A 12,160-nucleotide genomic window follows, 5' to 3' on the forward strand; every position below is an offset into this window, starting at 1 on the left:
AGAGCAGGTAGAGGCCAAAGCAGAGAATGCGGTTTGCGGGGGGGGGGGGTTCCCAGGGAGCCCTGGGGGATCCCCGCTGCCACGCTCCCACCTCTGAATCTGCTGGGCAAACTGAGCCAGAACCCCGTGTCTCCATGGGGTCACCTCTGTGCTACGGGCAATCTGGGGCCCCGGGGCAGCCTCTGCCCACGTCCAGGGCTCTGGCCGTGGTGAGCAGGGGGCAGTGCTTGGTCTCACCACCAGCTGGGCAAACTCTTCCCCTCCAGCTCCCATTTCCTTTTCCCCCAGGCGTGGGGCGGGGCCCAGGCTGTGCCCTTTCTAAATGTGAGGTCAGGGAAGGTGAGCGGCCGGGCAAGAGACCGCAGGGCTGCCAGTGCCCGGGCCGCTGCTAGGGCACCTGGGCCTGCCCCCCCCTAGCCCTGGGCCCCAGGCCACTGGGGCATAGCTGGTAGCAGGTAGAGCACCGTCGACAGACCTGCAGGGAGACATTGAGGCAGGGCAGTTAAGCCCTGAACCCTGGACAAGCGATTTCCACCAACCACAAAGCCCGGGTGACGATCGGGACCTCGAGCCTGTGCAGCCCTCCTTCCCGGGCCCAGCCTGGGAAGGGATCAAGACTGCGGCTCCCATGAGCCTTCGGGGCCCCTCCTCAAGAAGAAGCCATTTCCTAGGATGAAGCTGGGACTTGCCGCTGGCTGGTTCCGTGTGTAAACACACAGGACGGATGGGAGTCAGCTAAGCAGGAGCAGGCTGCCTGCCCCCCATTCCGGCCATGACCTTCACCCCGGCCCCCAGAAAAGAACTCAAGAGGGCTTCGTGCCGAGGGCCAGACAGCAGAGGGGTGGACAGGTCCTCTGGGATGCGATGGCCCAAGGCTCACGAGAGCTTCACAGAGGAGGACAGACAGGGAGGAGGCCCAGGCCGAAGGGAGGCGCAGCTGTAACGCAGGCCTCGCGCCGCTCCGTCTCTGCCTCTGCCTCTGTCTGTCCCCTCACGGAGCCTGTGTGTGTTTAAAGGCGTCTCTACTTGCAGCAAAACTCTGTTTCAACACAGAAATACAATTGTTTGGGGTTGGGGGAGGGAAAATGTTTCCCCTCACTGACAGGAGCGTGGGGTATGGTGCTGGGGAAGGATGACCTCACCGAGCTGCAGAAACTAGCCGAGGAGGGCAGGCTCCGGGCTGGGCAGGCTCCGGGCTGGGCAGGCTCTGGGCTGGGGCAGGCTCCGGGCTGGGGCAGGCTCCGGGCTGGGGCAGGCTCCGGGCTGGGGCAGGCTCCGGGCTGGGGCAGGCTCCGGGCTGGGGCAGGCTCCGGGCTGCGCAGGCTCCTGGCTGGGCAGGCTCCGGGCTGGGCAGGCTCCGGGCTGGGGCAGGCTCCGGGCTGGGGCAGGCTCCGGGCTGGGCAGGCTCGGGGTTGGGCAGGCTCCGGGCTGGGCAGGCTCCAGGCTGGGGCTGGGGCCCGAGTCCTTTCCACGAGGAAGCACATGGCTTTGGCCTCCGTCTGAGTGTCCTGGGCTGCTGCACCGACTCCGCCGCACACCGAGGGCCTTCGACCGCTCAGAATGCCGGAGGCCTGGAGGGTGAAATCAGGTGTCCCCAGGGCAATCCTGGCCACAGGAGAGGCTAGACAGAGCCTCCGCCCCAGGGGGCGGGATGCAAGGCCCGTGCCTCCCGCAGCCATCACACGCCACCTTTCTGTGTCCCCTGGCTGATCTCTGAAACCTCCGTGTCCCCCTCTGTGGCCAGGACCTTCTCAGAGCAGGGCGGCGCGGGCTCAGTGCTGCACTGCCCAGCGTGAGCTCCGTGGGCCGTCTTAGGTGACAGCAGGGTTGGGGGAGCCCCGACGTGGCCCGAGCACCAGCGCCTCCTGAGCCGTGTCCCCACCGGTGAACCCAGGCAGGCGGCCACCTGCATCCCTGTGCCGGACCACCTTGAACTTCCCACGGAGAGGGCGGCCCAGGACCAGTCACCACAGCCGCTTCTGCGACTGGCAGTGCCCAGGCCCAAGCGGTCACCCGCCTGCCGTGGCAGAGCCCCGAGGCTTCCTCCCTGCGACGGGCGGCCTTGTGGGCACACCCTCCCTCTATTCCTGCAAGGCAGCTCCGGCCGCCCCTGCAAGGTTTCCTGGGATCCCATCCGTCCCCAGCTTCATGACCCTGTCCCCCAGGCCGCCTCTCCCTGGGTATTCCATGGTCCCTAGGCCTCGGGGCTGCCCACGGGGGCTGAGGATCGGTGAGCACCCCGACTTGAGAGAGGCCGACGGCGCGCCATGGCCGTGACGGGCGATGATCGCTGCCTGACTCAGAGGCAGAGACGACGGGCTGCGCGCTGCTATTTCAGGAAAATTAATTACACCCCACGCCAAGAGAACTCACCCATTAAATGTCCCAAGCACACCCGCCGGATGCCACGGCGCAGTGGCCTGCAGCCCTGGGGGGGGGGCCGGGAGAGGAGAGCCCCCACCCCGCCCCGGCTGTCTGCAGAGCTCCCCGGCAGGCCAGCTGCCCTGTCCCCTTCCTCACACAGCACTGCCCAAATCCCTGCCCCAGGGCTCCTTGAAAGCCAAGTGTTGGAGACAGCCTAGGGCCAGGAGGGTCTGGGCGGGCTGTCACCGGGGAATCTCGGAACCTTGTAGGGCAACCACGGGCCAGGCTGTGCTGGACATGTTTAGATGGCTAGGCTGGTCCACCAAAGCTCTTCTTCCTCCCCCTTGCTCTTCGGCCTTGTCTGAGGAGGAAGCAGGTGCTGCAGCACGGGCCCAGGCCCGGGGCTCCAGCAGAAACCCAGGTACATGCTGGCGTGAGCCGGGCCCCGGGGGCACAGGAGAGACTTCCGGGTGATAAACCAGAGCAGCTCACCGCAGTGCCCCGCCCTCGCCATGTCCTCAGACCCCTGGGCACCCACTGCTGCTGGACCCCGGCTGGCATCAGGAATGGTCTCAGAGCGGCTCTGCGGCTCAGCCCGGCTATGGAGCTCAGCCAGGGAACACGCATTCCCGTGTGCTCGCCTCCCGTGGAGGCTGGCACCAGGGCTATGGCTCCCAGGCTCTCACTCTGTCGCTGCACACAGCGCCATTCTGCAAAACACACTGGGAATCAGTGACACTCACAGCCCCCCACGAGTTCCCAAACTGACTCAGAATGAAAGAGGAAACCTGAACAGCACCACAGAGACATTTGAAATTTGAATGTGAAATGTTCAACCCTCTTGCAAAGAAACTCCAGCCCCAAATGTAATGAATTCCACCGAACACTTAAGAAAGAGATAAAAACCAGTTTTGCACAAATATACACCCTCAATCAGCTTGTGGAAACGAACAGGTCAAAGCTAACGTTGATCATGGAATTGCAAACCTCTTAGAAAAGCAAAATGTGTTAGGAAGATGGGGACAGACAGACAGGCAGGCATTTCTTAGTCAACACAGAAAAGCACTAATCAAAGAGGTATAAAATGATAAGCTAGAATTCATTAAAACTCACAAGTCCAATTTATTCAAGCGTTTAACTCTTTACTCTTCAAATGATGGACATGTCACAAATAGAAAGATTTTTCACTTTCTGCATATAAGATATTATATATGTATATGTATATATACACACACATACCCACATATCAAAGAGAAATCCATTCAGAATACATAAAGCTCTCCTACAATTCAAATAAAAGTTATGTGAAAACTCAAACAACCTATTAAAAATTGGCAAAGATTGGATTGGAGCTCAGTGGCGCAGCAGACTCAGCATGAGTCTGGGTTCAATCTCCAGCACTAAACACACACACACACACACACACACACACACACACACAAGAAAGGAAGGAAGGAAGAAGGAAAGAAAGAAAGAGCAAATAAATGTAAATGACCTTGAAAAGCAGAGTGGATCCTAACTCATCACATGATTTTAGAATCACTAGTCAGAGGAAAATCTGCCAGGCCTAGTGCTGGTACATGCCTGTGATGACAGGAGACTATGAGTTCAAGGTCAACCTAAGTATGGAATCAGTTCCAAGTCAACCTGGGCTTCATAGTAAGACCCTGCCTTCAAAAGCAACAGCAAAAAAAGGGAGGGTAATAATAGTATGATACCACCACAGACAGCCTGGCTAATGCATAAACACGGGCAAAGCCAAGCGCTGGCAGGAGGGTGGAGCCCGTGGCCCCGCGTGTGGCAGGCAGCGGTGTAGAGCGGGTGCAGCCACCCGGTCTGCCGGGGGGAGGCATCGTCCGAGACCGATGGCTGCTGAGCCACACGAGCCCGTATTGTGCCCGGCCTGCGTTACCCTGGAGAAAGAAAACCTTCCAAAGAGTACTGGCATGCCCGTATACATAACAACCCGAGCTAGAAACACCCCAAATGCTCGTAACCGGATGGGGGGTAAACAAACCAGGACGCACCCACCCCATGGATGCAACTCCACCGTGAAAGGAATGAGCTGGTGATAGCAGCCAGTACCCAACCACGCCAGGAGATGGGAGTCGCACCCAGCGTGCAGGCACACTGCGCGCTCCTGGGCACAGAGGTCCAGACTGGCCCGTGGGGCCCCTGTGGAAGAAACTCGGAAGGGATCGGGCCTTCTGGCCACCTGGGGCCCTGAGGAGCAGTAAGTCCTTTCAGTTTTGACAAAAATCACCTCCAAATAATGAAATCATGGCCATTAAAGAGCACTGAAGCCAGGCGCCGGCAGCTTACACCTCTAATCCTCAGTACTCAGGACACTGAGAACTGAGCATGGTGGTTTGAAGTCAAGTCCATGAGACTCTCATCTCCAATGAACCACAAAAAGCCAGAAGTGGAGCTGTGGCTCAAGTGGAAGAGTGCTAGCCCTGAGTGAAAAAAGTTAAGGGACATCTCCTGGCCTCTGAGTTCAAGCCCTATGATTGAGAGAGAGGGAGAGAGGGAGAGGGAGGGGGAGAAGAGGAGAGGAAGAGGGAGAGGGAGGGGAGGAGAGATAGGGAGGGAGGACAAACAGCTCCCCAAGGAAGACGAAATGAACTAATAAACTCCATCTCTCCGGGGCCCTCCACAAATCTCCCCTGATTCAGCGTTCTACTTCACTGTCTCCTGGCTCCAACAGCAGCCTGGAGGGCGGGTGACCTTGGAGTGCGGGTGACCTTGGAGATGGTCCATGGGCCTTGAAGAAGCCCCAAGAGGGCTGCTGCGCCCAAGCCCCTTCCCCAGCCAAACTCAAAAACGCCGGTTTCAGCAGGCCGGGCCGCCGTCACCCGCCGGCTCACTGGGAGCAAAAGCCGCAGGGACCTTTGGCTCTGAGCTTCTCCCCAGCCACCCAGTTCCTCCTCCAGCAGATTCGGTTCCTTCTCAGTGGCCCTCGGGGAGCCCCCTCGCCCCATGACCCTTGTGCTGCACTGGGGTACACAGGAGGCAGCCCCCCCTCCTCCAGGCACACCCAGAAAGTCCCTTCACCACACCCCGGGGGCACCAAGGCACCAGCCTGTGCCCCGCCCCAAGGGGTGAGCCCTCCCCGGTCCTGCGGGAGCGGCCGAGCGCCCGCCCACAGGCAGCTGGCCTTCCCGGGTGGGTGCTGTGGCCGTGACTGCGCACGTCTGCGGACGCCGCTGCTTACTGTGCTCACTAGGTGTGTGGAGCTGCTCCCGAGTCCTCGCGGCTCCCGGGTGGGGTGGTGTTCGCCGTCGTGAACATCGTCCACCCGAGTGCCCGGAGTCTGCACAGCCAGGCATGTGGCGGCTGCACGCAGAGCCGAACACCTGCTGGTGGAGTCACGCGTGGCGGCCGGTGCTCCCGCGCCAGCGCTACTAGGCACGGCACATCCCGAGTCCAAGGCAAGACTTGGCTTGAGCTCTTCCCCTTGCCAAGCTGCCCTGTCCCTGCGCGGTAAGCTGGTCGCAAGAGCATGGCCAACTCAGACGCCCCGCCCCACTCCCGCAGGGCTGCCAAGGGCACTTAGCACACGTGGGCACCTTTCGCTGCCAGCCTGGGTCCCTGAGCAAGGGAGGCACCGCCAGGGCTCTGGCGTGGGCTTGCTTAGCTGTTGTGGGGGTGTGCTGTCTAGTCTGGCCTTTTTGCTACGCGCCACTATGGGGGCTTGAACCTAGGACCTGGGTGCTGTATCTCTTTTGTACTCAAGGCTGACGCTCTACCACTTGAGCCACACCGGTTCTGGCTTTTTACTAGTTCATCGGGGGTAGGAATCTCGTGGAGGTTTCTGCCCTTGGATCTCAACCCCCGTAACTATGATTACAGGTGTGAGTCCCTGGCACCTGCCTTTTTTTCAAGGTTGAATCAACCCCTCATCCGCTGCTGAGCCTTTCTTGTGGGTGGCACGTGTGTGCCTTGCTTTCAGGCCTTTGGGACGACCCAGCAGAGGAAATGGAGGTTCTTGTTGGAGCTCTACACAGTGGTGGGTCTCCTGCGGAGTCTGACCATGGTAGCACTCCCACCCACAGCCCACCCGCCAGCAGAGCACACCCACTTTTAGTTTTACTTTATTTTTTGGTCGTGGGGCCTGAACTCTGGGCCTGGGCGCTGTCCCTCAGCTCTTCAGCTTAAGGCTAGCGCTCTACCACCTGAGCCACAGCGCCACTTCTGGCTTTTTCTGCTTATGTGGTACTAAGGAATCGAACCCAGGGCCTCATGCATGCAAGGCAAGCACTCTACCACTGAGCCACCTTCCCAGCCCAGCCCACCAACTTTTAACAGAAGGAAGCAAGCTCTCCTTCTCTAAGAACCCGTGTCTGGAAGGTAGTCATGACTCCTATGTAACTCCCAACCCCTTCGTTTATTAGCAGATTCAGAGAGAACATTCGGGAAGAGGGGAGGCAGGCCTGAGGGAGTCTCGGCCCAGGGCCTGGCCCCTGCCCCTCCCCTGTACCTTGAGGCCTGAACCGCCTCAAGACTCTTGGTGACATGGATCCAAGCTGAGTTCTCAGAGATGAACTGAAAGTCAAGGTTCCCCCAAATATTTTATTTAAATATTAAATTAAAAAAAAACATACATCAACTAACCATTTGGCATACATTTCTCATGTTAACGTAAGAAACGAAAGAATTCAGGTGTAGTAAAAACCAACCAGTTGTGTACACATCAAGCAGGTCACGTAGCGTCTTCACGAAGCTGTGGCAGGACCGTCTGCAGGACACGCATTCCTACAACTCAGAGGATCGAAGCCATCCCCAAACAAAACCACCGTGAGAGTAAAGTGCTTGCCACTGCTTCAGACAGGCAGGGTGCCGAGGCCTTTCTTCTGTGGCCTGGGGACAGGAACCGAGAGGGAGGGCGGGGACCAGGCAGGGCACTCGTGCCCACCCCCGGCCCCGGACACAGGGTTGCCGGGCGGGAGGCTTTGGTGCTTTCTGTGGCAAGTCCACTCCCGGGAGGAACCCTTAGTCCACATTTAGCCAGCCACAGAGCACGTGGTGGAGCTGGCGGGCTCAGCATGGGGCACAGAGGCCGCTGGGCGGCAGGGCAGAGACCACACAAGGCGCTTGCGCCAGGCCCGCCCTCAAGTAACTCAGTCAATCTTTGGCTTTTAGGAATACCCGCCTTCCCCCTTCCCGTAACACTGCAGGTCTAAGCTGAAGGCACCTGGCAGGGAGGGAGGGGGGTGCTGGCAGGGGGCGGGCGGCTGCGTCTCTGCCCACCTGGACGGGACAGACCCCGGGCCCCAGCGCCTCAGCCCCTCCTCAGTGCAGCCTGGTGCCGACGTGACTGCGCGAGGTTTAAATCGGAAACACAAAAGTGTAGTACAAAGTATAAAAAATAAGTCATGTCCATGTGTTTCCTGATTGTACACATATACAGCATTTGCTTAAAAACAGGAACAGCGCTTAACAAACACCGCCCAGACTTCTCATCTCATTGGCCTTGCAGGAAAGCCACGCCACAGCAGCCCGGGCCGGGGGGCCGGGGGGCCTGGGAGGGGCCCGGTCCGAGGGCAGCTGGGTCACAGCCGGTGAGCGTCTGCCCGCCCGCGCCCGGCCCAGCCGCAGCCCGTGATATTGCACTATTTCCCCCAAGTCAGGAGTCCTTGTTGGACCCTGGCAACGAAATGCATAAGAACTTAGTTATTAGCAGCGAAAATGAGATACAGCAGAAACTCATTGGTGTCCGAGGTGTGCGCATCTGGGATAAGTCTGGGCCTTCTGTTCCTTCCCAGTCCCACGTGGTTCTCGGGAGAATTCTGGAAACGGACCCTCAGCAGTGGAAGCAGCTCCGCTGAACCGGAGGAGTTCCGCGCCTTCTGGGGAGAATTCCAAGAATGCAGACGCACCTGGGCGGAGCAGCGCAGAGTTCAGTCTCATTGAAGCACGCATGTTCCAGGAAGTGGAGAACTGGCAACTTGGAAACCAAAGCGTACCGCGATGGGCACGCAGGGCACACGCCCGCAGACAGCGCGTGGCTCGAGGCTCGCTCGGGGCCCTCTGCTCCTCTGCTCTGCTGTCTGTGGGTGGAAGCCGTCCGTCTTCCCTTGCCCTGCTCGCCCACCCAGCCCCACCCTCACGGCACACCCCCAACCATCATTTTTCTTCCAGAAGCTTCCACAGTCGAGGCCACTCAGTGCAAGAAAAAGTAAAACCAAAATAAACTAACAGGCCCGTACACCTAACATATTGCTTGCTTCGCTTCGAGAAAGTTCCTGGCTTTGAGTCCGAAACCATCTTCACAAATCTGAGATTATTGCTTGGAAGAGTGGCGAGCCGAGGGCCTCACTGCACCAGGACGGCCGTCCCCCGCGGGCTGGGGGCCAGGTCCTCCATCTCGCAGTCCCCCTGCGGCCGCCCGGCGAGGCACTGCTGCAGGGGCCTGGCGGGCAGGGGCGCCTGCTCCGCGCTGATGCGCAGGTGGGCGTCCAGGAGCCGCGCGGCCGACGCCACGGGAGACACGCCGGCGGCCGGCAGGAGCGGGGCTGGCAGCAGCGTGAGCCCCGACGCCAGGGGGCCGTCGCAGGGCCCCAGCGCGTAGGGGGCGGGGGGCTGCGGCAGGACCTGCTGGCAGCCGGGCGGGGTGGCTGGGTGGTGCTGGAGCTGGAGCAGCCTGCGGAACAGGACAGGAGGACACGGGTCACTGCGGCTCCGGCTTGAGGAGCGCCCGAGGCCGCGGGGCCCGCCCGCCCGCCCTCCCCGAGCTGCTGTGGGGCAGCTTCACCCCTCACGGGCCCGCGGCCACCTTGCTGCCCCACACCCACCTCCTCCCTGGAATGCCCCCGGCCTCCAGCCCAGCCAGCCCCCTGTAGAGGGGGGTGGAGCGGGGGACCCACCTCTGCTGGTGCAGCACCTCCTCCAGCAGGCGTCGGCCTTCCCGGCCGCCAGCAGAGCTGCTCTGCAGGCCGGGGCTCTGCGCAGGCGCGTGGAGAGCACCCCTGGGGGCCCGGCTGGAGGACTGGCACACCTGGCGCGCCAGCCCCTTGATCTTGTTCAGACCCAGGAACCCTTTGGTCCTCGCGTTCTTCCTCAGCTGCTGCCGGAAGGCCTTCAGTCCTGATGAGACACACGTGGGCATCAGCCCAGAGCCGCTCCCGCTGTGGCCCTTTACCGGCTGAGGTCCGCGCTGGGGGGGGGGGGGGGGGGGGTTGGGGGACGGCGAGCAGGAGGAGAGCCGGCGGTGCTGGGTGCCGAGCCCTTCCCGACCACCCTCCACCGGGCCCAGCCCTGCCCGCGGCCTGGGCAGCAGTTCTAACTCTGGCGCACATTTGGTGCCCATGTGGGCTGACAGGCTCATGGGCACTCCAAGCCCTGGAGGATGGTAGAGGGAGCCCTGGCAGCCAGTGGGCGCAGAGCCGCCTTTGTTGGGGACCCTTCCTGACCCCACCCACCAGGCACGAGCACCCCCCACGCTCTCAGAAGCGACCAGACTAGAGGCACCGTCCACCGCACTGGCAGCCACACCGCCCGGATGCCCAGAGCCAGGGCGGTTCTTCTAGCCTTTCAGGGGAGCACGGCCAGTCCTGCCTGAGCCCAACAAAGAATGTGGGTACATCTGGCGTCGGGGAGCGGCTCCCGGACGGGACAGGCGGGCCCGGGGATGAGGACGTGAGCACATGGCCCTCACCTTGGGTCAGCGAGGTGTCTGATGCCCTCCGGCCCTCCTGGAAGCTGACGGGGAGCAGGACGGCCCCCCCGAGGCCCGCCTGGGCCTGCAGCACGGGGGTGGCAGACTGTGCCTCCAGGAACGGGGAGGGGAACCTGATGCGAGAGCAGGCGCCCAGCAGCCCCTGGGCAGCCAGGCCGCCCCCGAGCCCTGCGGGGCCCTGGCTGGAAGAGAAGGTGAGGCAGCTGTCGGAGCTTGTTCCTTCCGAGGGACTCGCGGAGGCCGAGCAGGAGACCACGATGCCTGAGGGGGAGCGCGCTCGTGAGCCCTGGCCGTCCCAGGCCACTGAGATGGACAGGGGAGGGGCCCTCGGGGTGGGGGCCGGGGATGGGGAGGTGAACCCTGTGAGTGCAAGCCCAGCCAGCCGGCTGTCGGTGGTACCAACGAGCTGGTGGATGAGAGGAGGCCGGGGACCGGGCTGAAGGGGGGCCAGGGGCGAGAGGAGGCTGCCAGGCAAAGGGTCTGCAACAAGCAAGCCTGCTGTGGCCTCACGGCGGCCCACCCCTGGTTCTGGGTTCTCAGTGGACTTACAGGGAGGGGCGAGCGGGAAGTGGGTGGAGACCTCGGCCAGCGTGTGTCTTCGGCCGGTGCTGCCCGCCAGGGGCTCCTGGGCCTCATGCTCCTCCTCCAGGCCAGGCCCCTGCCGGACCTCCTCACTGATGGCCGTGTCCAACAGGCTACTGGGAGAGGTGGGGCGGTGCCGGAGCACGCCATTGCAGTTGGCGTCCATGGAGAAGAACAAGGGCTGTGTGGGAGGGACGGAGACAGGTCACTGATGGGGCTCTGGGAGCCAGGTGGACGCCGCAGGCGGGTGGGCGGGCAGGCGGGTGGGGAGGCCGGGGTGCGGGCCTCCGTACCTGCAGGGAGCTGTGCAGGTCGCAGTCCAGCTCCGCCTGCAGGACAGACTGCGCCAGGGCCTGGGGCTGTGGGCACAGCAGGGACGGTCGGAAAGGGTCACTGGGGAAGCCGTCGTGTGGAGCCTGGGGAGGCAGGGAGGAGGGGCGGTGTCAGAGGCCAGCCTGAGCCCGCCTCCAGCGGCAGCCAGGGGAGCCGACCGGTGCCGCGGCAGGGCTGGCTCTTTCTGGGGAGGCCACAGGTGCACGTTAGGAGGCGCGGGACAGCGGCGGGGGTGATGAGAAGCAAGCAGCCACTGGGCAGACCGGACCCCCGCTCCCAACACAGAGGCCCCGCGCCAGGCGGAGGGGCTCACCTCCAGCCCGCTGAGGTCTGAGCTCCTGGGCCGAGGCTGCCGGGCGGGCAGGGGCCGGGCGGGCAGCTGTGAACTGCGATGCTCCCTGAGACGCTCGAGCAGGAGGTAGTAGATGGCGGCGAAGTGGTTGTAGCTGCTGTTCTGCAGAGACTGGGGACGTAGGCGTGGGGTGAGCGCGGCCGCCTCCCTCTGCGGGGCCACCGAGGCTGCCCTACGAGGCTGCTCCGCGTTATTCCTGGGCAGCCATCAAGAGCGGACAGGCTGGCCCTTACATGAGCCATGCTCCCAGCGGCCACGGGTGGGGTGCGGGGTGAGGCGGTCGGGACAGGGGGCGGCCGGCCCGCTCACCTCCACCGTCCTCTGCCGGTCGATGCCCAGGGCCTGCATGATGCCCAGCACCTGCTCGCTGTAGTCGCCCAGGTTGGAGGAGTAGGCCTGTGTGGAGAGGGCGGGGCCGGGCCGCGGGGCCAGCGTGGGGTCCGCCTGCATCCAGCGGTGCTGCCGGATCTGGGCAATGGAGATGCGCTTGGCGGGGTCCACCGCCAGCATGCGGCGGATCAGTGTCTCGCAGTCTGCAGGACACACACAAGTTCTGGGGTGGCCGCCCTGCAGGCACCTTGCGCCCCCCGCCAGGTGAGGCCCCAAGGAAGTCTGGGCTGCGAGCAGCCGCGGTGCCCCCCACAGGCCCAGGCCCAGGGATGTGCTGGGCAGGGCCCTCGGGCCCCAACGCAGACGTGCCCATGCGCAGGCGCCTGGGCGATGAGCGAGGGCGGAGCTCCCGCCTGCTAGGTGAGGCACCAGAAAGCATCGGTGGTCAGGTTTCTCTGGCAGCCCAGTCACCTGGGCCCAGTTCCCAACAGCAGATGGGAGATCCGCCCCTTCCCCCCAAG

The 12,160-nt window shown here is 62.7% G+C and overlaps 1 protein-coding gene across 1 annotated transcript; it reads right to left on the bottom strand.

Annotated features, from left to right (window-relative positions):
• Positions 1-6,916: 6,916 nt before the first annotated feature.
• Positions 6,917-11,838, bottom strand: LOC138804162 (serine/threonine-protein kinase SIK1-like). Its single transcript, XM_069988414.1, has 7 exons — positions 11,619-11,838; positions 11,271-11,420; positions 10,918-11,040; positions 10,592-10,805; positions 10,022-10,303; positions 9,231-9,450; positions 6,917-9,007 (listed from the first exon to the last, which is right to left on the bottom strand). The coding sequence occupies exons 1-7, from the start codon at positions 11,817-11,819 to the stop codon at positions 8,680-8,682; spliced, it is 1,518 nt and encodes a 505-aa protein (XP_069844515.1). The 5' UTR covers positions 11,820-11,838; the 3' UTR covers positions 6,917-8,679.
• Between the last annotated feature and the right edge of the window lie 322 nt (positions 11,839-12,160).

The sequence above is a fragment of the Dipodomys merriami genome, unplaced genomic scaffold, assembly GCF_024711535.1.
Source record: "Dipodomys merriami isolate MVZ:Mamm:240054 unplaced genomic scaffold, mDipMer1.0.p SCAF_3595, whole genome shotgun sequence".
Lineage (NCBI taxonomy): Eukaryota > Metazoa > Chordata > Mammalia > Rodentia > Heteromyidae > Dipodomys > Dipodomys merriami.

What these genes read in the sequence shown, in the direction of transcription:
- LOC138804162 (XM_069988414.1), bottom strand. Translation starts at nt 11,819, where the DNA reads ATGCTGGCGGTGGACCCCGCCAAGCGCATCTCCATTGCCCAGATCCGG. An exon ending in CAGACCTCAGCGGGCTGGAG is followed by an intron (nt 11,041 to 11,270) that starts GTGAGCCCCTCC and finishes CTGCCTCCCCAG; the next exon opens with GCTCCACACGACGGCTTCCC. An exon ending in CTTCCCGCTCGCCCCTCCCT is followed by an intron (nt 10,304 to 10,591) that starts GTAAGTCCACTG and finishes GCTCCCCCTCAG; the next exon opens with GCATCGTGGTCTCCTGCTCG.